Source organism: Tinamus guttatus, unplaced genomic scaffold (genome assembly GCF_059628265.1).
Source record: "Tinamus guttatus ecotype Peru unplaced genomic scaffold, ASM5962826v1 Tinamus_guttatus_pri_ptg000004l, whole genome shotgun sequence".
Taxonomy (NCBI): domain Eukaryota; kingdom Metazoa; phylum Chordata; class Aves; order Tinamiformes; family Tinamidae; genus Tinamus; species Tinamus guttatus.
The window spans coordinates 1,822,999-1,846,501 of NW_028288538.1; the positions used below are offsets into that span (position 1 = coordinate 1,822,999).

The 23,503-nt window shown below is 39.6% G+C and overlaps 3 protein-coding genes and 5 non-coding genes across 8 annotated transcripts; 7 read left to right on the plus strand and 1 right to left on the minus strand.

Annotated features, from left to right (window-relative positions):
- Positions 1-1,876: 1,876 nt before the first annotated feature.
- ZWILCH (zwilch kinetochore protein) lies at positions 1,877-11,104 on the minus strand. The gene is made up of 17 exons (XM_010215222.2): positions 11,057-11,104; positions 10,421-10,516; positions 10,157-10,275; positions 9,138-9,334; positions 8,606-8,685; positions 8,069-8,224; positions 7,738-7,809; positions 7,372-7,465; positions 6,854-6,909; positions 6,310-6,412; positions 5,214-5,293; positions 4,852-5,008; positions 3,813-3,841; positions 3,301-3,437; positions 2,913-3,008; positions 2,703-2,821; positions 1,877-1,975 (listed from the first exon to the last, which is right to left on the minus strand). Exons 2-17 carry the CDS (start codon positions 10,442-10,444, stop codon positions 1,884-1,886), a joined length of 1,611 nt encoding a protein of 536 aa, XP_010213524.2. The 5' UTR covers positions 10,445-10,516; positions 11,057-11,104; the 3' UTR covers positions 1,877-1,883.
- Positions 11,105-12,168: 1,064 nt separating this feature from the next.
- Positions 12,169-17,811, plus strand: RPL4 (ribosomal protein L4). Its single transcript, XM_088534567.1, has 10 exons — positions 12,169-12,230; positions 13,445-13,616; positions 14,426-14,532; positions 14,973-15,111; positions 15,632-15,756; positions 16,097-16,226; positions 16,636-16,792; positions 16,995-17,078; positions 17,443-17,563; positions 17,651-17,811. The coding sequence occupies exons 1-10, from the start codon at positions 12,228-12,230 to the stop codon at positions 17,726-17,728; spliced, it is 1,116 nt and encodes a 371-aa protein (XP_088390693.1). The 5' UTR covers positions 12,169-12,227; the 3' UTR covers positions 17,729-17,811.
- Positions 13,273-13,373, plus strand: LOC148596367 (small nucleolar RNA SNORD16). The gene has a single exon (XR_015913174.1). It is a non-coding gene; the product is annotated as a small nucleolar RNA SNORD16 (small nucleolar RNA).
- LOC148596368 (small nucleolar RNA SNORD18) lies at positions 14,278-14,349 on the plus strand. The gene has a single exon (XR_015913171.1). It is a non-coding gene; the product is annotated as a small nucleolar RNA SNORD18 (small nucleolar RNA).
- On the plus strand, positions 14,807-14,907 carry LOC148596369 (small nucleolar RNA SNORD16). The gene has a single exon (XR_015913173.1). It is a non-coding gene; the product is annotated as a small nucleolar RNA SNORD16 (small nucleolar RNA).
- On the plus strand, positions 15,960-16,026 carry LOC148596370 (small nucleolar RNA SNORD18). Its single transcript, XR_015913172.1, has one exon. It is a non-coding gene; the product is annotated as a small nucleolar RNA SNORD18 (small nucleolar RNA).
- On the plus strand, positions 16,275-16,345 carry LOC148596371 (small nucleolar RNA SNORD18). The gene has a single exon (XR_015913168.1). It is a non-coding gene; the product is annotated as a small nucleolar RNA SNORD18 (small nucleolar RNA).
- Positions 17,812-20,407: 2,596 nt separating the features above from the next.
- On the plus strand, positions 20,408-22,126 carry SNAPC5 (small nuclear RNA activating complex polypeptide 5). The gene is made up of 3 exons (XM_088523873.1): positions 20,408-20,577; positions 21,123-21,212; positions 21,808-22,126. The coding sequence occupies exons 1-3, from the start codon at positions 20,488-20,490 to the stop codon at positions 21,910-21,912; spliced, it is 285 nt and encodes a 94-aa protein (XP_088379999.1). The 5' UTR covers positions 20,408-20,487; the 3' UTR covers positions 21,913-22,126.
- Positions 22,127-23,503: the final 1,377 nt, after the last annotated feature.

Genomic DNA, 23,503 nt, shown 5'->3' on the forward strand with positions numbered 1-23,503 from the left:
ACAGCTCAGGCTAAACAGCAGACTTCCATGACCCAGTGCTGTGTTTAAAGAAAGGCCAGGCCTTGCACCATAAGAAATCCTCCAGCACTATGATAAAGTGTATTATTTAAGACTGGCTTCTGCATTTCTGATTCAAAAATCTCCCACATATCCCCCATAACAACCAAAGTCTGAGCCTCCAAAACTTCCCCAGTCATCTACTAAATACCATCTAGGATACAGACACTTGTGCCAAGAGACAGATGCCCACAGGTGCCCTGCTCAAGAGCAAGTACAATTACACATGAACATACAGGGCACTCAAAATTAATTTTGCTTACAAAGAAAAAAGTCTCATTGCTAAAAGATTTGTACAGTTAAGCTAAACCTCTTCCTGCACCAGTGGCTGTGAATACAAAAGGACTGGTCTGTTTCTTATGGCTCCAAGTCCACAAAATGTTGCTTTCAAACACATGTTTCTCCTGAGTTTTGGTGGTAGCTGGATTAATTCTGTGCAATTATTCAGTGAAAGAAAGCCAGCCCCGCTTCATCCAGGCTGCAGCAAGCCTGCAAGCTGCTTCCATGCAGGCAGGCAAGGACAAGGACAAGGTATTTTCAGACCTTCACTTACCTGCTCTCAGGATCCCTAAGATTATTGAACGTTCTCTCTCACACAGACAGTCTAATTGATCAGGTTAGTGCACACATCTAATAATCATCTAAGTTTGCTTTTCAAAGTTCTGCATATATCTGCTTTTTATAATGCAACGTGTGATTACTTTTAATTAGATGTTTGTTCTACTTTTCCTCAGACTTCCGCCCCCAAGTCTTCAAATTCACCAATAGAAGCTCAAGAATATAGCACAGATCCTTTGGAAGTGTAAGAATTTTGTGAAAATAACACTGTTCTCCAAAGCTGTTCTGCAGCTTCAACTTAAATAGTTATGATTGGGGAACACTATAGTTTAACATGATGCAGGAATTAAAAACATAATGGATGCATACTAGTATTTTTAATTAAGGCTGGAACTTGTTAAAAAGAACATCAACACTGCAGTTATTAAAACTGCAATAATTACAAGTGTTAATTTTCTTTTCCAACTTCCAAGAGGTTTGTTTCCATTACACATTATATTTAGCTGGCAAGATGCTAGCAGCATAATCACCTTTAATTCTTGCTTCCCCTCATGATCCCCATTTTCAAAGGTTTTGCTTGATGCTGGTGGGAGAATTTGAAATGCAGAAAAAGAAGAGACCTTTATAGTATATTGACGCTGCATGGCAGTACAAAAAAAAAAAACAAAAAAAAAAAACAAAAAAAAACCCACTGCATTTACACAGAACAATGCTTCTGAAAATGCAAAAATATATACAAACCACAAATATTTGCTTTCCGTTAAAGAAGAAATTGAATTTGAAAGATAATAAATTTATCAAATTTATTAAATTAGAGGAGAGAATAAAACAAAAACCCTATGCCAGAAGCTCACAATGTACTATACAAACAAGTTTCCAAATATATCTAAGATGATGAAATGCCACACAACAGCATAAAAAAAGAATTACAACATTGCTTGTTTGACAGGTTAATACAATTCATACTTCAAACAGAGTCTGATTGTACTCTTAATCAGTAAAATCCTAAAGCATAGAATTTCACTGAATTACAAAAAAAATATGAAATTATAATCTAGAATAGTTTCAAAGCAATTATATGGTATACTCATAATTGCACAATCTTTGTAAGAAAACTATATGTGTACAGTTGAATTATAGCTGCAGATGTCACACTAAGCAAATAATAAAATGTATTGTTCTTCAAATCACAAAAGATTTCTAAATATACTGCTGAACTTTTCCCTTTACTGTACCTTGCAAATGCCTGTCTGTAGAGCAATATGCATTTATGTGAAATGCACCTGACTGCATTTAGCCGTTGTAACAAAATACGTTCTTTCTTCACTCTCTCCGTTAACTGTGGACTCACACAGAAGACCTGCACAGAAAAAATATAGCTAGGCAGTATTCTTAAAATGAGAAATTGCAGTGATTAGTTAATGTAACAGCTTTGAGAACTGGTTTGAAAAAAATCTACATTTTATGACAAAGAGAGAGAAAGGCAGGAAAGCTTTACTAAATCATTACCCTTTACCTTGCCCCACAAACAAAAGGGCAAATCATTTCTTTACCAGCCTATATTCTGAATTCCTCCCTATTCTCATGCATTTTCACTTGACATGCCTTGCTTCATGAAATGAAATGTAGGATATCTACTCCTGGGTGCTTCTCTGACTCTGTAGAGGCCAACACTCACTAAGGGGTATATTTTTATTCAAACCTATTCTGAAGTGTATTGGCAATTTTATACTGACATTTTAAGAATAACTGCAAGACATTGCTGACAATATTAAATAATCATGTTATGATTAGACCTGTTCTGTAATTAATTTTAACTCTAAAGAGAGTTCAGCAAAAGTAAGGAGGCAGGGAAAGCCACTGCTTATATATAAGCTACATCATTTATACATGCTATAAACACAAAAAGTAAAAATATGAGAGGGTAAGTACCAAAATATTGCTTTGATTTTGCTTTGAATAAAAAATATAATCATTTGTAAGACATGAAATGTTATAGGCCCACTAAACCCTATATGAAAAGTGAGTTTGTTTTGAAAGTAACAAATGTCAACATGATTATTCCATTCTATATAAAAACTCCTTACCTATATTGTTGGATGTCATATGTTCAGCCGGGGGATTAGTACTAACTTGCCACGTTGTTTTAACTTCCTTCTGTCCATGTCCACTACTTATGTCCACCTTCCATACTTCTGGGTGGTCACTGATAATAATAATCAAACGATGTCAGAATTTGGTCATGTATTCTGCCACAGTCTGAATTCTACTGCTACAAACACTGCAGTTTATCTTACTTCTGATAGAACTTCTTGACGAGGGCTGGTCTGATCGGCAGCTGAAAGGCATGCTTCTCATTTAGAGGGTTTTCCTTATAATACTTGATGCACGTTCTACAATAATAGGAACCAACTAGTTAAGTAATGCTCTTTGAAAACATGCTTGTGTGGTAAATCTTGTCCCGATTTATGCAGTACCACTGCATAAGATTTATGCAGGTTTTTTTAATTGGAAAACAGGACAAGTTTTTCAATCACAAAGCAAAATTGAACAAGAAGATCCACTACTGCTTTTGCAGTCTCATAACCACCAACAGTAAGGGGGAGGCTTACATGCTATGTCCTTTTAAGGAAGGGTTTACCTCTAAACAATCTACTTCTATTCATTTAAAGTGAGAATACTTACTGTGTTAAAGGGAAGAGGTTATCATGCTTAAACTGTAGTAAGACTGTACAGCTGACCATTATTTCCAGCATATGGTGAAGTTTTTGAACACGATGAACTTGCTCTTGTAGATCTAGTGACGTGGAAATAAAGTAATCCTGAAATAGCAAAAACTTAAATGGATATTCAGATTACACTGACACAGAACATACCCTCTGTACTAAAGCCATCTTCCTGCCTCTTTTCAGAAAATAAAACACTAGGAGATGCCCAAAAAAGTCAGAACAAAGATCCACACAGTTCATTATTCTGCCTGACATTGAGCCATACCAGATACCAAAGAAATAATGTAAAAATAGAGAAAAAATATAATGATATTTCCATGGTGTATCATCCCATCCTCATAATTTGCAACCGAGTTTCTTAGTTTATGTGAAAGAGATGACTTGCACTCCCCCATCAGCTAAGTGTGCTCTACCCTGTGTGGCTTTCAGAATTAAAAAAAAAAAAAAAAAAAAAAAAAAGCCTCTCACCAAGGAGTTTAGGGTTGCAAGTTCCTGACCTGTAAAATGAACAGGAAAAAATAATTAAAAATTATTACATAATGACAGCTGAAATATCAAATATGGAATTCTACCAAAGCATAAGCACCGCAGCACTGATGTTTTGTATCAACTGACAAGAAACTGTTCAAAACAAGAAAAACTCTGTAAATTATCACGGCAAAAGTATCAGCTTATTTACTGCAAATGCTGCACATCCATAGAGATACAGCAAAGAAACTTAAGTAGGTGCTACGTATCTTGAGGCAAAAAAAAAAAATCCTTTTGGATACAGAGGCTTAGAAGTAGCAAGAATTTTAAAATAAAATAAAATAAAAAACACTACATGAAAGAAAGAATAAAAGCAGCCTGGCAAAGAAATCAAGAATGAAGAGATGAAGCAAACAAAGTAGAAAATAACAGTGGCACAAGCAACTCCCCTCCCAGAAACAACAAAGTTTTAACAAACTTGGAAAAAAAAGCTCATCATTCTGAAGAAACAAATTAGCATTAAAAAGTCTTTTCATCTTAGCTTTTGTTTCCAGTATAAAATATAAGATGATCAAAAACCTCTCTCGCAATACTACACACTTTACAAACACAGCTATTACATATAAGTATCCATGCCTGGTTTCCTTTTAAGGTATGCAGATCATAGAGGAAAAGAAAGAAAGAGCTCGAGTATCTTGTTTTTTCATCCAGAGCAAACAGATGAAGAAACAAAACAGTCTACAGTTACTCAAGTCTGGTATTATTTTACTCAAAATTTAAGCTAGACATTTTTTTCAGATTGACAAAAAAAATACACAACTATGTTAACTATAATTACTTCAACAAATAATTGAACAAATTCACTTTTTAAGTTACGAAAACATACACAGCTCAAACGTACAAATATTAAGGAAGCTAGGGACCAGCACTTGAGCAGATGGGACCAAAAATGAGACCAAAGTTAACCAAAAAAGAGTTATTTCCTGGATGAAGCAACTTTCTCTGAGTTTTCAATTACATCAACAGATATGAAGCTTACCTATGAAAAAACTGACATAATCCTTCTTCATCTTATCCAAACCAATCTCCAAGAGCATTTGAATTGGAGTGACACCAGTGAGGGAAACTCCATCTATCTTTCCATGATAAGACTGTTGAATCAATTTACTTAGCAAACTGCTACTCCCTTGATGAATCTAAAATTAAAAATGTTTTCTTGTGATGTAATGGTGTATGAAATAGCACAAAAGTTTAGAAGTAATACACTATGGAAAGAGAGGCTGTGATATGCAAATGTAATTTAAAAACAAGACAGAAATAAGGGGCAGTCAAATAAAAGAACTATATCCTACTTTACACAACACCAAAAGGATAAAATTTATTCGTAATACAAGTACATACCCATGGCTGTATCTCGTCATGTTCCAGGGATCTTATTACCAATGTGAAACATTCTACCAATTCTTGATAAGAACTGACACCTTAAGAAAAAAAAAAAAAAAAAAAAGATTCAATGTTTCATTTATCAGACTCCATCTTTAGCTATCAAGTCGATAAATACAGGTTAACACATACTTGCAAAAACAACTCCCATCTTAAAATATAACTGAAATAGCTCGCACAGCTTTTTGTTACATTTGTCATATCATGACTTCAACAAAGGTTACGTTAAAGAAGCAATGACCAAAAGAAACCAACACTTAACAAGAGACACTTTGTCAGTTACTACATTTTGACTACATTAACTCCATAAAATATGCTGCACTGCAAAGTGAACTACTCATAGCTATTTATCCTCCTAACTGTTCCCCAAATAAGAAACAAGCTTCACTGCAACAAGCAACACTGTGGAGCTGAAAAGGCCCGTAAGACAGAACCCAGCAGGGGAGCACAGCTCAGTCACCACAGTACATTTCAGCCATCCAGTTTCGAATCTTTCAGGACAATGACTATAATAATAGGAATGAAGGGGATTTAAAGCTTACTCCCTTCCTCAGACAGAAGAGAGTTGTCAAGAGTTGATTAGTAATGCCAAAAAAACAAAAAGTTTAAAAAGTATTTAACCAAGTGTATTTGATTGCAAGTAGAATTACAGCAGTGAAAAGATTGTGTGCAGCTTTATCAACTTTTACAATATTTATTTCTGATGTAGTAAGGAGCGATTTTATAGGTAAGCAGCTTTCAAATTTTAGAGCAGAAAAGTACAAATGATTAACGCATTAACAATCAAACTAATAAAATGAAACGAGTCTATCCTGCTAGATGTTGGTGTATGTTCAAATATTATTTAAAAGGAAAAAAAGAAAAAGGTCACCTTTTATACCTAAAATTAGCTCTTCTGGAAAAAGTCTGTTGGTAACCTAACTCTGAAGGGGCTGATAAGGATCTATTAAAAGCCACCAGTCCTTCAAAAAAGCAGTACAGTATAAGATATAGATAGGTAGGTTCAAAAAACAGAAGGAATATTGGACAACAGATGAAAAACCAAGACACTCACTTCTCATTTTGCACCATAATTGCTCAGCAAAATCCAGGTCTCCTCGCTCACTGAAGATTGATTTTATTGAACTGTCCACTGCTGCAGTATCACATTTAATTTTCTGAAAGAGTTGCGTTTTTAAGTAAAAAGAAGGCCCAACAAGGACCTTACAAAATCAACACCCTCTAAAGATCAAAATTGGATGCAGCACTAATTTCTTCCCTCCTCCAGTTAGTAGTTCTGCATGCAAGCTACTCCACAGTAATTAGGAAAGATTCAAATTTAACACCTTGGATAATTGCTAGATTTGGTCTATTATGTTAGAATAATACTGTAAAGCCTTAAACAGATAGTACAAATACACAACAGATACCATTAAACAGGCCAAAAGACATCAAAGACGACAGGAAAAGCAAATTTGTGATAGAAAGCAATGGCACACAGGTTAGTAGTTCCCTGAAAGAAACTAGAATATCATGGTAGAGCATAATCAAAAATTTGACCTAGTATAATTATTAGGTGAACAACAACATCGAGGAAATTGTTTGTAAATTGCACATGCCTCTGCTTCGTTCTTGTTTCCTGATGTGCAGAACCCATCCAGTTTCATTTTTAAATCTAGTAGAGGAGAAAGGAGATTTCACCACTATGAAGAAACACATAGTCAAACCAATTGTATTAATCCCTGGGCACATAATATTTATTACCTATTTTAAAACTCCTTTTTTTTTTCTCTCTCATTGCTTAGGCATGCAGCCTGAAATATTTTCTGATCAGCTTTTATTATTAAGACATTTTTTCCCATATACCTTTACTATATTCCATTATTTAAGCATAAACATGTCATGCCTTATTGCCTAATCACTGCAGTGGAACAAATGGTTTAAGAAACATCTTTTCTGCTTCCAAATTTATTTGTGAGATAAAATCTTTATCAGCTTCTCCAAATTTTATCTAGACAGTGATTTGCGAAAAAATACATTTGCATTCTAAACATTTATGGTGCACTCCTATATCTAATTTTAATTGAATTTGACATCTATCTCCCCCGCCCCTTCCCACATAACAGGCAAAAAATACCAGTCAGAAACTCCCGGACAAGCTCAACTGCTGATTCAGATTCTAAGGGCTCAGGCCACTCAGTCACCCCCGTCTTCAAACCTTCTGCCAAAGCCTAAAATCAGCATCAAACACAAAACAAAACAAACAGGTCAGCTCATTACTTCAAAGTGTAGTAATGCTTCCAAAAGCCTGCGTAACTAACCATGAATTTAGAAACTTCTAGCATTTCCTCACTTTGGTGTTCATGAGTCTTCAAAATTTACAGTAAACTAAATGCATAAGATTATCCTTGAAACGTTCAACGGAGCTTTAAACAGAGTAAATGAAGATATATAAACGCTATTCCAAGTAAATCTGCAATTAGATTTTCCTGTTTGTACTCACAAGAAGAAACTGGAGTTCTGTATATAGCTGATACACAGGACTTCTGGGATCCCCACACTCCAGCGTAATATTCTGAAATATCCAGAAGTTTACATCAGATTCATATTTTAGAAGTATCCTAAAATTATCATCAGGGAAATGCACATTAACACAATTTATTATTTAGCTTATGAATATATTTTACTGCTTAAATCTGGAATAGCAAACACAACTGGAGAAAACTCAAACACAACTGGAGAAAACTCAAAACATATTTTCAACAATTTACACCACTCAGGATGTAAGCAGTGGAAACAGTTGGGGTTTGTTGGCTTCTTCCATCCTTACTTACCAATGTGGCAGTTGAAGTGAGAGGGGGAGTCTGCAGAATCCTGTCCACAGTATTCCATGCAAGATCAATATATATGTTGCTTTTAGATTCAGCCAGCGTATCCTCTATTGCAGCAGTTCTAAAAAGTTCATATTGAGCAAAACCTTTTGTCATCACCTAGAATAAATATATTTAAAAACTATTAAAAATGCACATAAGATCATTAAGGCTCCAAAATCTAGCTCTGCAAGAACTGATGTTAATTAATTCATGATGTCAGCCAAAGGGATCTCAGTACAAAAGAGAGTAGTACCAAGATGTTTTCTACTCATGCAAAATATTTTTAAAAGCAGTTCACACAAAGAATGACTAGTGTCAGACAAATGCATTATAGTATAGGAAGCTCAAATGTTACTTCAAAAAGGACTTTGTACTAGAAAGGCATGCTAAAATGTATTTCTAAATATATCTATAAAGCTTCCCTAAACCAAAATGATAAATGCAAAAATACAGAGTTTTAAACATAGACTTGAGACATGACAGATTGCAGAGACCTACCACAGATGAGTGATGTCTGGTTTTGTGTGCCATTTTGAGCTTTGCAAGATCACCAAAACAGGTTTTATCAGCAGTAGGACCTGAGAAAGAAGAAAAAAAAAAAAAAAAAAGACACAGACCAAATCTGGCATTTAAACTAACCCTTATATGCTCCATTCAGTCAAGTACCATTCATGTTCTTTAGAAAACGGTCATTCTTGTATTTATCTTATTGACAATAAAAGCTGGTGCTGACATTTAAGTGTTTAAGAGTCACCACTTGCATAAGATGGATTCTCCGTGGGCCCTGATCGAAGGCAGTCCTGAACAGACACCATCACAGCATGTTATATATATCGCTTATATTAAAGAGCTATTTTGTGCATTGCATGGGTCAAAAACATCTCTTTTCTCAACCTCCCCTGCTTTGTTTGATTTTAAGGGGGAACACGGGATGGTGCCAAGCTGGTATCACAGACCAGTAATTCTCCCACTTTTCTTTAATTCTTTCTCATTCGGTTCTACATGTACCTTTACAGCCAGAGGACCTTACCATGGCATGTAACTGTGTGCAAAGAGATTCCTGTGACTTTGTCTCCAGTTTTGAGAGGCTCTGCCCCAAGCCAACAAGTATGTTTGGGGTCAGAGCTGTCACATCGTATCCAGAGGGGAGGAAGCACAACCGCTTTGCTTATCTTCAAATGGGTCACGTTTGGATTTTGTGCCATGGTATACAGCGAAATCAACTGCCTAAAGACAGGAATGGAGGGAGGGGAAAATGTCAGACGTTAGCAAGTATTAGGCATAATTAAAATTTCACTCCTATACAGAACTTCAAATGAGGACAGTAACACTTGAATCCTATCTGGCCTATTTCATAACTCAAAACATCACAGCATTAAAAAAAATAAATCTGTATTATAATCCTCACTTTACAACCAGAAAAATGAAGTCACAAAAGAGAAAGTAAGATATCATAACAGAATATATTTAATACAATATTTTTATTTAGACTAAAACAGTAACATTATAATTAATTTTCGCATTTGAACTAAATTATCCTTTTAACATGTTTAAGCAAACTAGCAGTCATGTTTGGGTACCATGCCTTTGTATTCTAACAACACTCAAAGATCAAATCCCAAACAGATTTTTTTTTTAAAACTAAAACCATCCAAAAGGAAGCGTTCAAGGCTCACTAAAATTTCTTGTGTACCTACACAGGCTCTCTCATTTGTAGAAGAGAATCTCAGAGAGAAATTTACTTGAGATCTTATGGCATCAAATTAAGAGCATGATTTATTATTATTATTAACAGAAAAATAACATTTACAAAGAGTCCTTCCCTAGGTTTTATTAATTTTGTTGTCTCCTAGGTAGTGTAAAAGTAAAAGAAAGTATTAGAAAACTTGGCCTTACAGTCTGAAGGAAATACCCACATATAGAATTCCAGCTCATTTTCAAATCTTACATTTTGTTTACTTACCAGCAGTAAACAACATACTCTACTGTGACAAATCCATTTGCTTAGAGGGTATGAAATTATTAAAGCATGGAGCCTTGATTACTTACTTTGCTCTTCTAACAGAAAGAGGAAGTGGTGCAGAACTCTCCTTTGGTAAAAGCTCAGAATCATGAATAGCATCATCTGCTTTTGAATCTTCAGACAGGTCGTCATCTTCCTTCTGCTCCTTTAAGAGAAACGCCCAGGTAAGTCACTGTGATTCTGAGGCTAAAAATTATGTGGGTATGAAAATATTTGATAGGAATGATTGCTAAACCACAGACTATATTTGAAAAATTGCATAACTGACACACAGAGACGCATACACTTACTGTTTTCTGCAAAATATATATCATACTGTTTCCATTCCAAAATCTTTGAAAAGGATTTTTACTATTATCACCAATCAAGCGGATCTCTACATCAGTCTGAAAAAAAATACACATAAGTGCTACATTTTAGCAACATTTTCCATTGAAGATTTCAGAATTAACTACTTCCTAAACTATTTTGGGGTCCCACTGCAATCATTAATTAATCTATTCATGACAATACAGTTACTGCATTCTGTAAAAGGAACTAAATCTTAAATCAACTGTGAAAATGCATATTTTTGCAACTAATACAGAAATAGTTCATCTTTATTGTGCTGATTCTACAAGAAACTGAAGTAGATTCTGAAGAGATTCACACAAGTGAGTAGCATTAAAGATTTTTCCAACCATTTCTGTGCTCCAGTGACTATTAGAAACAGTTGCCATTTTCATATGTATATCCATAAAACCACTCAAATAACGTAAGGTATCTCTCTGTCCTGAGGTGATCGCAGCTCCAAAAAGCTATTGCTGAAGTGAACTTTCCTATGTGATAATGGCACATGGGCCAGCTGCTTGCCACTGACAGCTTCCTTGCTTTTTTAAACACATATAGTTTAGATGACATAGCTGCATTTTCACATACGCATTTACCTCAAAGAGATATGGATGTTCAGGGACACTTTCCTTTCCTTCATCATAAATTCTGGAAGGAAAAAAAACAAAACAAACCACTTACAAAGATTCTCTCTACTCCTCATTGTATACTAAACTTATATGTTAAAAAAATAAACCCTAAAACATCAATCTCAAATCATAATTGTGATATTATACATTAAAACTTCATTTATAGAAGGATCACAATATTTTTATTCTACATGCAGCTAACCTCAAAAACCCAGCTCACAGAGATCTCCCATTGCCCCAGTAAAGCTGCAGACTTTCTGAACACAGGCCCCACAACAGACAACACAGCTCAAGTATCTTAACTTCCATTAACCCGCTCTCATTAAAGCGGCTGAACCCCCAAGCTGACTGCTTGTTAACGTAAACAAAGCTTTTTTTCCATCCATACATTACTACATTTTCTACCACAGACTTATATATATTGTTTCTTCCGGAAAGCAGCAAAACGTTTCATGTGTAACATTTCGCGTGCCGTTTCGAGGGAAAAGGCGTCTCGCCGTTTTGGGACGGCACAGGCGCAGCTGCTTTAGACACCGCACACCCTCCGCACTCCGGCGCCTCCGTTTTCTGTCAGCGGTCGCGGAGCCCGCGAACTCCCGCAAAGCGGCGCCAAGGCGGTTTTAACCCGCGAGGGCGCCTCCCCGCCCTTCCCGCGAGCCGCCCCGGGACGGCCGCAGCCCGCCGGGACTCACTGGAGCAGGCGGCCGTGGAGCCGGGCGGCCGCCGCCCATCGCGGCTGCTGCTGCTCCTGCTCCTCCATCGCCGCCTCAACCGAACCGCGCGCCGCGCCGCCCGCCCGGCGCTACTTCCAGCGCTGCGCCGCCGCGAGGCGCTGCTCGCTGCCCCTCACTGAATCCCTCCGCCGCAAAAGAGTCCCCTGGTTTAGGAAGGGACGGGAAGCGGCAGAAGCGCCCGCAGGGAGAGAGCTTTGTCCCGCGAGTTGCGGTGCGCGTGGAGGAGGCGAGGGCTAAGGCTAGGGTCGGGGTTTGTGACGAGGCTTGGCCGGCGCGTCGGGAGGCGGCGGGACTGGTGCGGAAGGACATGGCTTAAAGCCGCGCGGCAGTGACTAGTCCTTCCTTTTCCGGTCGGAGCTGCGGCGGAGAAGGGAGGGAGCGCGAGAGGCTCCGCCGCCGCCACCATGGTGAGGCCGCGGGGGGCGAGCGGGGCCGGTGCGGCCCGCGGGGCGGGTGGGCGGGAGGGATGCGGCCCGGGAGGCGAGACCTGGCCCGGGAGCCGCGTCCCCCGCGCGCGGCCGCGCCCGCCGCGGCGCCGGGCTCCAGGCGTGCGGCGCCCGCCGCCATCTTGGAGTCGCGGCGCTGCGGCCGCCGCGTGGAGCCGGCGCGGGGAGGGCGGGGGCCGGGGGGAGGCCTCGCTCCGCGGCCTCTCGCCGTTCTCCAGGAGCAAGGTGAGGCCCGTGGGGCCTCCCAGCTGGCCTCGTCGTTCTTTTTTTTTTTTCTCTCCGCATTCCTTAAAATGCCCAGAGTGTATTATGCGTAAGCTTTTGAGGCAATGTTGGGTCAGAAAAGATATTTCTATAGCACTTTTTTTTTTTTTTTTGTGAACTGCTTTTGCTAATCTGAAACGGACTTCAAAAAGCCTTGCTCTGGATCCAGGTGGCAGGCAAACAGCTCCTTTGTGAGTGTGATTCAACGTGTGATCTGGTTCCTCTACCACGCCTGAGCTTGCTGTGTGCTTGTGTTGTAGCCCATGCCCTGACTGGAATCAGAGTCTTTTTAGTTCCCAGTAATAGATTCATAGATGGTAACTTCATTACTGATTAATTGGCTAATTCCAAAGAATACTTGAAATCTTTTAAGTTCTCCAGTGGAAAAGGGGAAGAAGATACTTTCATAATGCCATGAGCTATTGAAGACTTAACACCTGATAATGCTAGGAGACATTTCAGAAGGTTGTTACTGAGGCTGCAGGGTGTTTGGGGGCATCCAGGCTTTTTTGAAAGTAAGCTAATATTGGCAATTAACCTTTCACTTGGGAGTTTTGAGGCAATACTGATCAGAGGGTGCAGGCTTCACAGACACCTCAGTGACACTAACTTAGCTTCCTTCTAGTCATTTAGAGTTTGTTTATGGTAATGCGAGTCAGGTGGTTGCAATGTTCCAGGTGTTTAGCATAACCTAAGTAGCAAGGCTTGGTAAATCAGCAGTTTTTAAAGTGAAAGGTGTTGCTGTGATGATGTAATTTGCGTCTTATCCAGTGTTCAGTGACAGTTGCCTGCTGTCAGTATGCTGGCACTGTTGGATTGAAGACACTTCTATTCTGAGCAATATTTGATGCTTTTGAATACTAACAGTTTGCTTTGATGGCGCTTAAAAGTGTTTCCTTTTTCTTTTTTAGGCTTGCGCTCGACCGCTAATATCCATCTACTCTGAAAAGGGAGAAGCATCAGGCAAAAATGTCACCTTGCCAGCTGTGTTCAAGGCTCCCATTCGCCCTGATGTTGTGAATTTTGTTCACACCAATTTGCGCAAGAACAACAGGCAGCCTTATGCTGTCAGTGAACTTGCAGGTATGGTTTGTGCCTAAAGTTAGAGGGAACAGTTGTGTTACTGGTTGGCTTTAATATAGATGGGATAAAATGGAAAAAAAGTTAGAGCTGAAATAAAAGAAGCTGTATTCAGTGGGATTATGTGTAGAAAGCAAGAAAGCTGTTCTGATTGTGAAATGTTAGTAGAGTGCTGTAAAAGTTTTGGAGGGTTCTGGGCTCTAATCTGAAATGTGTATTATTGACAGTATTGTGGCACCTAAATTCTCAAATGAAACTTACTTTTTTTGCGAGAAGAATCACAAAATGTCTGAAAATGCACGGTGATTTTCTGCCTTATGTGCCAAAGCTGTGTGTTAATGACCACTGCTCTGCTGACTACATGAGGTTTTTATCCTAGCTATTTGTTAAGAATAAACCTATATAATTGTGTATTTATTAGTTACTTCAAAAAATAGCAGCTGCAGGTATCTACTGTGAGAGAAACTTGTGCTGGCAACATGTATATTCAGGTTTATTTCTAATAGTAAGTGACTGAAGTATTTAAGTATGCTAGTAACAGCAGTACTAATTCAGGCCTCCAATTTGGAGACTGAGCTTGGGCATCAGTGTGTTAATATTCCTGATTCTGACCTAAATATATACTTAATATGGTAAGAGCTCTTCTAGCTGATGAGGACTTGTGCTGAAATGATGAGATTCCACTTCATTGGTCCGTGTTTCTGAACTGCATGATAACAGTGGAAGTTCTGATCGCTGGCCTGCAATTCTGCGCTTCTGTAACTCGCAAACGTTGCACTGTTGACGCTCTGAATTGAAATCTTGTGTTTCAGGTCATCAGACCAGTGCTGAATCTTGGGGTACTGGGAGAGCTGTTGCTCGTATTCCTAGAGTACGAGGTGGCGGAACTCATCGCTCTGGCCAAGGTGCCTTTGGAAATGTATCCTCTCATAGCTGCTGGTTCACTACAGTGTAAAGCTGAGGGGTTTTGTTTGTTTTTTGTGTGTGTGTGTGTTTTTTTTTTCAAAAAGAAAAATGATTTTAAGTACATAAATGCACAGTGTAATTTTCTATTTCTTGACGTGACGGCCCCATACAGTAATTTGGACCGCACGGGGTTTGAGATGACTGTAATATGACCAATAACTCCAGAGTTAATTGATTTTTCACTGGAGAAGTGGTGAGTGTTTCCAATCTCAGGATGAATACGGTCTTGCGGTGATGTTGTAATTTGCGTCTTACTCTGTGCTCAGTGACAGTTGCCTGCTGTCAGCATACTGGTACAGGTGATTGACGAGCAGTTAAATGCTGAGCAAGAATTAATAATGCAGACTGGAAAAAAAAGTTTGTAGAAGATTATTCTTAACTGTAGATTCATAGATGTGTCGTGGAGGCCGCATGTTTGCCCCAACGAAGACTTGGCGACGCTGGCACCGTAGAGTGAATACAACTCAAAAACGTTATGCCATCTGCTCTGCTTTGGCAGCATCAGCTCTCCCAGCACTGGTCATGTCTAAAGGTGGGAATTTCAGTGTGCTTCTTACTCTGGAAACTTCTGCGTGTAGTCTGGCGTTACCTGAGTGCTATCAGTAACTGCAGTTATGTGAAATAAAACTAAATACATAAAATATAACTAAGTCCTCATTTAAAGAGTTTAAGGTGCAGTCCTGTTCTTTAGTAGATGTGTATCTTTGTTGTGTATGGCTTGAGGAAAATATTTTGAGGTTATGTAGAGTTGGATGTCAGATGATCCTGATGAATTCTGTATTGCAGTTCATGGTAACTGAATTGGAATTTTGAATCACAGTGCAGTTCAGTTTCTGTTCGTGGAAACCAAAAATTAGAATTAGTCTTTACTTGGGTACTGTTCAGGTTGATAAAACTGCATTGAAATTTTTCAGTTACTGTACCTGCATATGAGATGCTGAATTTCCTTTCTACTGTTCTTGATTTTGTATCATTTCTGAACACACAAGATAGTAATTTTAAATCCATATGTCTAAGATTGGTGTGCAACTTTATGCTAAAATTGTCATCAGGCCACCGTATTGAGGAGATTCCAGAACTTCCTTTGGTTGTTGAGGACAAAGTTGAGAGTTACAAGAAAACCAAGGAAGCTGTTCTTCTCCTTAAGAAGCTTAAAGCTTGGAATGACATCAAAAAGGTGAGCTGCTACAAGTATGTCATTAGACTTTGCCATCATCATTTTATGAATTCTTAATAGTTCTGCTTCAATTTGATGCTACAAAAAATCCTTGATAACAAAACTGTAAGAAACTTAAACAAGGGTTTAAGCCTTTAAAGTAAATTTCTTTATTTCTCTTCATTTTACTGTTGTTTGACAATATTAGGTCTAGTTTCTTCTCTTAAGAATGATGAGCTTTCACTGGTCCGTGTTTCAGATAAGCAGTGGTGACTGTGAAGTTCTGAGTAGGTGGTTTTGTTGTATCCTACTATAGGGATTTGGGCTATTTAGGATATTTACAGGTTTCATTTCTGTATAGGTTTATGCCTCCCAGCGTATGCGAGCTGGGAAGGGTAAAATGAGGAATCGTCGTCGCATCCAGCGCAGGGGACCCTGCATCATCTACAATGAAGACAACGGTATCATTAGAGCTTTCAGGAATATTCCAGGTAATTTTCAGTTCAGGTTATACTTGCTCTTATGTTGGAGGAATATGTCTAGAATGATGAGATTCCACTTCATTGGTCCGTGTTTCTGAAACACATGATTTTGTGGAAGTTCTGACTGCTCCTTAATCTGTTGCTGATGCCTTCAAGAATCAGCCTTGCGGGGGGGATCTTTTTTTTCAAAAAGACAAATAATACTTGGAACAATTAAAATGACATTGTTAATTTGATTTTGGAAAGACTCATTTTCTGCTTGTTTAGTAGATTTTTTTTTTTTGTCCCTAATGTGTATGTAACGAAGTATAAAGCGGACAAAACTGTATCTGTTCCTGTGTACTCTTGGCTCAGTTTAGTTTCTTTCTTGTTCTCTAAATGTAGTTAGAAATTGGAAGTGTCTGTGTTTTCCCTACAGGAATTACTCTTCTTGATGTAAACAAGCTGAATCTGCTGAGACTTGCTCCGGGTGGCCACGTTGGTCGTTTCTGCATTTGGACTGAAAGTGCCTTCCGCAAGCTGGATGATTTATATGGCACCTGGCGCAAAGCTGCCACTCTGAAGAGCGACTACAAGTAAGCCTAGCAAGCATTGATGCAACTAAGTGGGCAGAAATACATTTGGAAAAAAAAAATCTGTTAAGTGTCACATTCTTCAGTCTTAAGTATGGAAAACTAATAATGACCTGGGGATACTCTTATCTAAATTTTTTTTTCATATAATTAGCTGTGCTTTCTTTTCATTATCGAACTTACACTGTGAATGTTTGTTTCACAGTCTGCCGATGCATAAGATGACCAATACAGACCTTGGAAGAATCCTGAGAAGCCAGGAAATCCAGAAGGCGCTGCGTGCTCCAAAGTAATCAGTTTTATCTAATTATTAACTAACTCTGTTGCTAAGTGTAATCTCTTTTATTAGTTGTCAATTGCAGGAATTGAGTGAGTGCAGAAATCTCAATATTTTTTTAAAAAAAAAAATTGACTTCCTAATCTTTGGGTATAAATATCAAGAGTTACAGTCCCCCTAAACCAGAGGTTTTTTACAGACCTTGAAGACTGGGAATTTGTCTTGCGTAACTAGATCTTTGAGTTGACTGTGCTTTTTCTCTGCCCCTCCCACAACACCATGGGTCTTTAAAGTTTAAAACTTCTGAAGTTGACTAGAAGAGCTTAGAGAATACAGCGAACTGCATTCATAGTGTGCTGAAAATCTCTCTTTACAGGAAAAAGATTCACCGTAGAGTCCTGAAGAAGAATCCACTGAAGAATCTGAGAATCATGATCAAGCTGAACCCATATGCCAAAACGATGCGGCGCAACACCATTCTGCGCCACGCTCAAAACGTGAGAAGGGCAGCTGGTAGTACAACGTAAAGATTGGAGTTGATTCTGTGTATGCCACTAATCCTTCTTTCTTTTCCAATTTTGCAGCGCAAACTCAAGGAAGAGAAGAAGGCAAAGGCACAGGCGAAGGCACAGGCACAAGCAAAGGCAAAGCCTGCAGCATAAATGCAGCGCAGTCCTTCATCCACTTAAGTTCAAAAAACTGTACTGTGGATTTACAGCCAATAAATTCTCTTGAAACAACAAAATGTTTTCATATTGTTTTGGACGCTCATGGGTTTTTGGTGAGAGATAAACAAAATTCAGCAACCTTAGGAAGTTGTTAAAATGATGCTAATAAAATAGGATCTTCTTAAAGCCTTATAAGAACACATTGTAAAACTGGAATGTGGAAAACAGTACTTGAAAGTAGCCATTACAACAAAATACTCTGATTATTTGATGCAGGCTGTTCTATTTAAAATATATATATATATATTCGTCACCCAATCTATCATTACTTAAACCACCATACATTATTTCCCATGAGCAGGGCAAGATGAAATGCTGCTTGGCTTTCATTTAGATCAATATAGTGTGTTGGTTTTCTGTGTAACTGGTATTTTTTAAAATGTAATTTAAAACAATAGACAAGAAGTAATGCAGAAACTTGCTTTTAGGGAAAGCTAGAAGTATGTTGATTGGTACAAACCATTTGTTTCATGGTCTCTTGGCAAGTTTAAATTTTTGAATGAAAGGCCCTAAGGATAAGATGAAAGTACCCTGCAAACAGTGACTTGAGTGTTTGTTTTTTTTTTTTTTTTTTAACCCAGTTAAACTGTTACTTAAAATGTAAAACTAGTTTCTCCAATTTATTTTTTTTAATCCGTCTCAAGCAGGTTTTAAAATGAGAGCTTAGAAGTAAAATGACAGGCCACACAGGGAAGAGCTGAACTTCTTTAAACAGTACTGCCTGGATCTCAGGTTTACCTTAATGCCTGAATGTTTCATATTAGTGATCTTTTAAATGCAAGTATTTTGCCTCTGAAGCCCGCTTATGAAGATACAAATCCAGATTTGATGGATGGATTTGATTCTGGAGGTAGAAATAAGATTTTTTTGTTTAAATAAAAATATAATTCTGCAAGTTCTGAGTTATAATATATTCAGCATCAAAAGATCAGGCTCACACTGAATTTACGGGAAATCTAAGAAATGCATCATCCAGGAAGCACTGGTTATTAACAACCAACTGGCCACAAGGTGGCAGCTGGTAGCTAGAACTATGTTCCCAATAAACCCTTTCCTCTTCAGTTTTACAGCGATTTTAATAGTTTTACTTTCTTTAATGATTATGGGAGTCGGGAGAATGAAAGGTATGAAACTGTTTTCTCTGTTGCTTTTATTGCAGGGCTGCTTGTTTTAACAAGAGCCAGCTCCAGTAGGAATTGGTACCTGTTTTCTTACTTTGCTACATAAATGGAAGAAAGGTAATAACTTATGCTCAGGAGTAGTGCTAACTAGGAACAAAGGGAGCTGAGGTAATTGTAATAATCATATGAATGACTATAGAGTTGATTTAAGAATTACAAAATGACCAAAATGCCTAAGGAACTGAAGCAGGATGGTTTTTTGTTTGTTTTATTAAACTTGCAACTCTATTGGCAGGTATTGGAATGTAAGACTGACATTTCTGTTGGTGTTGCTAAGGAAATCCTGTGTTAAATTCATGAACTTGCATTTTCTATCAGCTGCAACCTGAAAGAGGGGACGGATTTCATTTGCTATTTACTTAGCTGTAGTTGTTGATCAGAAAAGCCAGACTTCTAAGCTACATAGTCAAATTAATAGTAATAGTTTGATGAGGAAAATAATGCGTACCTGTATTAATACCAAATTTTCAATTTGTTTACTGAAAAAGTTAAAATAGCACCTGATGATCCTTTAGTAAACTCCTTTTATTCCTTGGTATTTGCATTGAAAGACAAGTTGGGGTGGGGGGGAAGAAATTTAAACATAGTTACTGAAATAAAAGCAATTTAGGAGAGAAAAAAAAAAAGAAAAAAAGGAATGCTGTTATTGGTAATGTGTGCATCTTAGGGCAGCCTTTAACCTGGCAGCTATTTTGTTATGGAAGTTTGGATCGGGGGCCAGACTGTCAGTGACAAAGCTCTAGAAAGGGCGAACGGAGGAAAGCCCTTGTTTTGGGTCAGGTTCTCTCTCGCTCTAGCTGTTTTTCAACGTTCTTCCCTTTTGCAGCCTCTGTGGGGCTGGCAGGGCCCTCTGGCACAGGGTCCATGACTGTCCAGTCAGCTGAGGAGCGTCCCCAGGGAAGGGGCACCTCGGTGTGTTTGGGCAACCTGTTCTGCTGCTCGGCCACCCTTGCAGTGAATAAGTATTTCCTATGCCCAGGGAAGTGCCCGTGTTTGGGTTTTGGCCGTTCTTTGCCTTGGAGTCTGCATCCGCGGCTGGATCTCTGGCCTCAAGCCCAACCGCCACCGCTGTCGCCCTGCTTTGGGAATGGGTGAGCACTCCGTGTCCTGGGTGGTGACGCTGTCGCTTACCCGTCCCTTCCTCCCCCACGTTTTGCAATCAGAACCGGTACCTGCTCCCTGCGCGGGCCGCGGGCTGCGCGCGGGGGCGGCCCGTGAGGCGGGGGCGGCGACTCGCCGCGCTCCCCCTCAGGCGCGGCAAATGGCGGCGCCGTGACGTCACGCGGAGGCTTCGCCCAGCCGCGGCGGCGGCGCTCCTGCCCGCACTCAAGATGGCGCTGCCCGCTTTCCACGTCCCGCGTTCCCGCCCGCGGGGTGGGGGCGGTGCCGCGCTCCGCGCCTGAGGAGAGGCCGCGGCGGCGGGGCCGGAGCCGGGACTGGGGCCGGGCGCGGCTGTCGGGGCCGGTGCCGCCGCCAGGGGGCCGGTGCTGGCGGCGGGCCCCGCCGGGGAGGATGCTGAGCCGCCTGCAGGAGCTGCGCAAGGAGGAGGAGACGCTGCTGCGGGTGAAGGCGGCGCTGCACGAGCAGCTCACCCGCCTCAAGGTCGGGCCGGCACCGGCACCGGGACCGGCACCGGGGGGAGCCGCGGCGGGGGCAGCTCGGGCCTGGCCGCGGGGCCGGGGGCCTCAGGCGGTAACGGCTCGGGCGGAGCGAGCGGGACGTGGAGGCCGCGACCGCCCCAGACTTGTGTTATTTTAATATTTTATCTTATTTTTATTTTATTTGGAGGGAAGGAGGACATTAAGAGGTGTTGGCAGTGCCCTTGAGTAGTGAAACACGGATAATCTGCTGTGTGACAGCGGCCCTGGCTGCTTTGAGGTGTTTCCTGCGGTCTTTTTGTGCAGCGCAGGAGCTCTTGCACCTTACGGCCTTAATTTGAACATCTCACCTGTTTTTGCATAATAAAAGCTAAGTTAATGCAGCCCAACTCCTGTTGCTGGTTGCCGGGTGTGGGTGGAAACACGTTGAAGCTTCCTGTAAAAGTCTTGCTGGTGTTGCCATTGATTATTCAAAAAATGTTTAATTTCAAACTTGGTGAATTTTGAGAATTAATTACCTCCAAGACTTCCGTTTTCCTTTGTTTCCAGGTGGAAGAGCTGGCACTGCAGTCTATGATTAGGTCCAGAGAGGAGAACTTAACAGTCTCGTCATCAGAAGCTGCGGAGGAGACTCAGAAAGTAAGGCAGGATAAAATGAGGGGTTCGATTTAACTTGTGCTACTGTACCTGGGTGGCAGGGAAAGGAGCATTTCACTGATTTACTGCTTTGGGTAACTTCAGGAGTTTATATGGACAGTTTTCTGTGAGGGTCTTAGGCTGGTGTTTTTATGCTTCTCACTAATTGAAAGGTTCATATACAAAATTTCTCCTGTTTATTGCTGTTTTCTACTTCAATTTAAGCTAAACTCAAAGAGATTGTGCTTTTTTTTTCATTCCTGGAAGTAGTGTGTTGCTTCTGGGAGACCTGGAGAATACATGCTTTATATGTGCACAGTTTTGATCTGCACTCTGTAGAGTTTCTTAAGTATTGTGTTTAATAGGACATAAATATGGCCTGCGGTTTTAGCCAACGATTTGTAAGAGATGGACGTGCTTGAATTTGTTGAAATTCTTCTATGGAGATCTGATCACTTTGGGGCTTGTAGTCAACAGTTTTAGTACGGACATCCTTAAGATACTAATGTGACTATTCCATGGTAATAGTGAGTTGAGAAACACTCAGGATTGCTGCTGTTTTTGATAACTGGCAAGTTAAATACTCTTATTACAACAGGCTCTTGGGCAGATGGACAACGAGGCTGCTATCAATCAAACTGAATTACACCTCAGTCTTCAAGATCATGAAGAGGAGGAAGAGGAAGAAGAATCAGATTCTTGAAAGAGAAAAATAATCAGAGACTGGAATCTTGTTTTTGAATACAGACTCAGGAATCATTCTCGTAAATCTATTTAAGATTTGCCAACAGATTTTCATTTTGTCCTGTATATGAACTGTATGATATGGAAGACTTTTGGAGGGCTCTAGGGAAGTTACACTCGAAGACATGAGTAACACAAGCTTAGCAGATCTTGATTTACCTGTTAAAAGACTGCAAACCAATGTGTAGCATTTTTTTTTCTGTTTTAAAATCTAATGTGTAGTTTACTACATCTTTACATGTAGTTTGGGGAAGCTGTTATTCAAGTCAAAACAATTTGACATGTGCACTAAAAGCAATAACTTGCCTGATTTCTGACTGCTGAAAAAGAAAACCAGTTCTCAGTGACTGGTTGCTCAACCAATGATTATGTATAAACTGGGAATTTTAAGATAGGCACTGATATGAGATCTGATCAAGATGGTTTCCATGCTTTCAGAGAGTGTGTTCTCAGTTCTGTGGCAACACTACATTCCCTATAAATGTGATATAGAGATGTAGGTGCACTGGGAGAAACAGCTATTGCACTACAGCCTCTCCCTGCTGACTTAATTTTGAGCACACGAGCAAGGTAGCATCTCTTGTACCCACTGGTGCTGTTCTTGGGGACTGTCAGTCTAACTGTGACAGTGAAATATTTTCTACTTCTTGCTCTTTCAGAGGAGTAACCAGTTAGCCTTTTATTTCTTCCCAGACTGTATGGTAAGAATTAATTCACATCAGTCATAATAAGGAACTAATGTTCTTAAATTATTTTTTTTTCCTTACAGTAACTCCATAGGTCAATATAAGTCCATCTTCTTTAAAGGTATCTTCAAGGAGGAATAGAAAGCATTTAATAGCTTATAAAATGGAAAAATGATGTGAAGTTTCTTCACCAGTTTCTCTAAGGGTACAGTAGCAAGCCAATGCTGCTCTTACTGATAGACAGTATGTTCTTAATGGGATACAGATACCATGTGGTACAGCTGGGTATTTTATCGAGTTTTAAAAGAGTTGTTTGGAAGCACGGTAAAAACAAACTGTCTTAATCTGATTAAAAACAACCAATAAAACCAATGTGCTAACTTAGCGCTTTTTGTCAAGCTGTTTTACTTAGAAAACGTTCAGAAATATATCCAGGGTCATTATACAGGTAGGTTTAAAGGTGCTGTTGCTATGTCAGTTGGGCAGGGGTAGCTTACAGGAACCATGTGTGCTTGTGAAGTTTGCCTTTAAGAGCAGGAAAAGAGCTTGGAAAAATACCTGGTGTCCTGTGTGTGCTGCAAATACATCATTTAACTTCCAGTAAATTCCTGCTACCCATTGGAGGAGAGCCTGTTTATTATTTGGCTTAGTTGGATTGTAGCTATAGAAAACTAAATGTTAGAATGTAAATATGGTTTCATCCTCTACTAAGGACTAACTACCTTGTGAGGAGGCTGGATGTCTTTATGAAGAAGCTGAGAACTTGAGCACAGAGCACTTACCAAGATCTGTAGGGGAGCAACAACAATCTGAGCAGAAAATATTACTGATTGGATTGCCAAGTACGTATATGAACGCTTGGGT

Coding starts and splice junctions, on each gene's coding strand:
- ZWILCH (XM_010215222.2), bottom strand. CDS start 10,444: ATGATATATATTTTGCAGAAAACA. Junction 7,810..8,068: donor TCACTTCAACTGCCACATTG/GTAAGTAAGGAT, acceptor TGGATATTTCAG/AATATTACGCTGGAGTGTGG. Junction 5,294..6,309: donor ATTATGGTGCAAAATGAGAA/GTGAGTGTCTTG, acceptor TTTTTTCTTAAG/GTGTCAGTTCTTATCAAGAA.
- RPL4 (XM_088534567.1), top strand. Junction 14,533..14,972: donor GCCAAGGTGCCTTTGGAAAT/GTATCCTCTCAT, acceptor GTAGATTCATAG/ATGTGTCGTGGAGGCCGCAT. Junction 16,227..16,635: donor AGCTTTCAGGAATATTCCAG/GTAATTTTCAGT, acceptor TTTTCCCTACAG/GAATTACTCTTCTTGATGTA.
- SNAPC5 (XM_088523873.1), top strand. CDS start 20,488: ATGCTGAGCCGCCTGCAGGAGCTGCGCAAGGAGGAGGAGACGCTGCTG. Junction 20,578..21,122: donor AGCAGCTCACCCGCCTCAAG/GTCGGGCCGGCA, acceptor CTTTGTTTCCAG/GTGGAAGAGCTGGCACTGCA. Junction 21,213..21,807: donor CTGCGGAGGAGACTCAGAAA/GTAAGGCAGGAT, acceptor TTATTACAACAG/GCTCTTGGGCAGATGGACAA.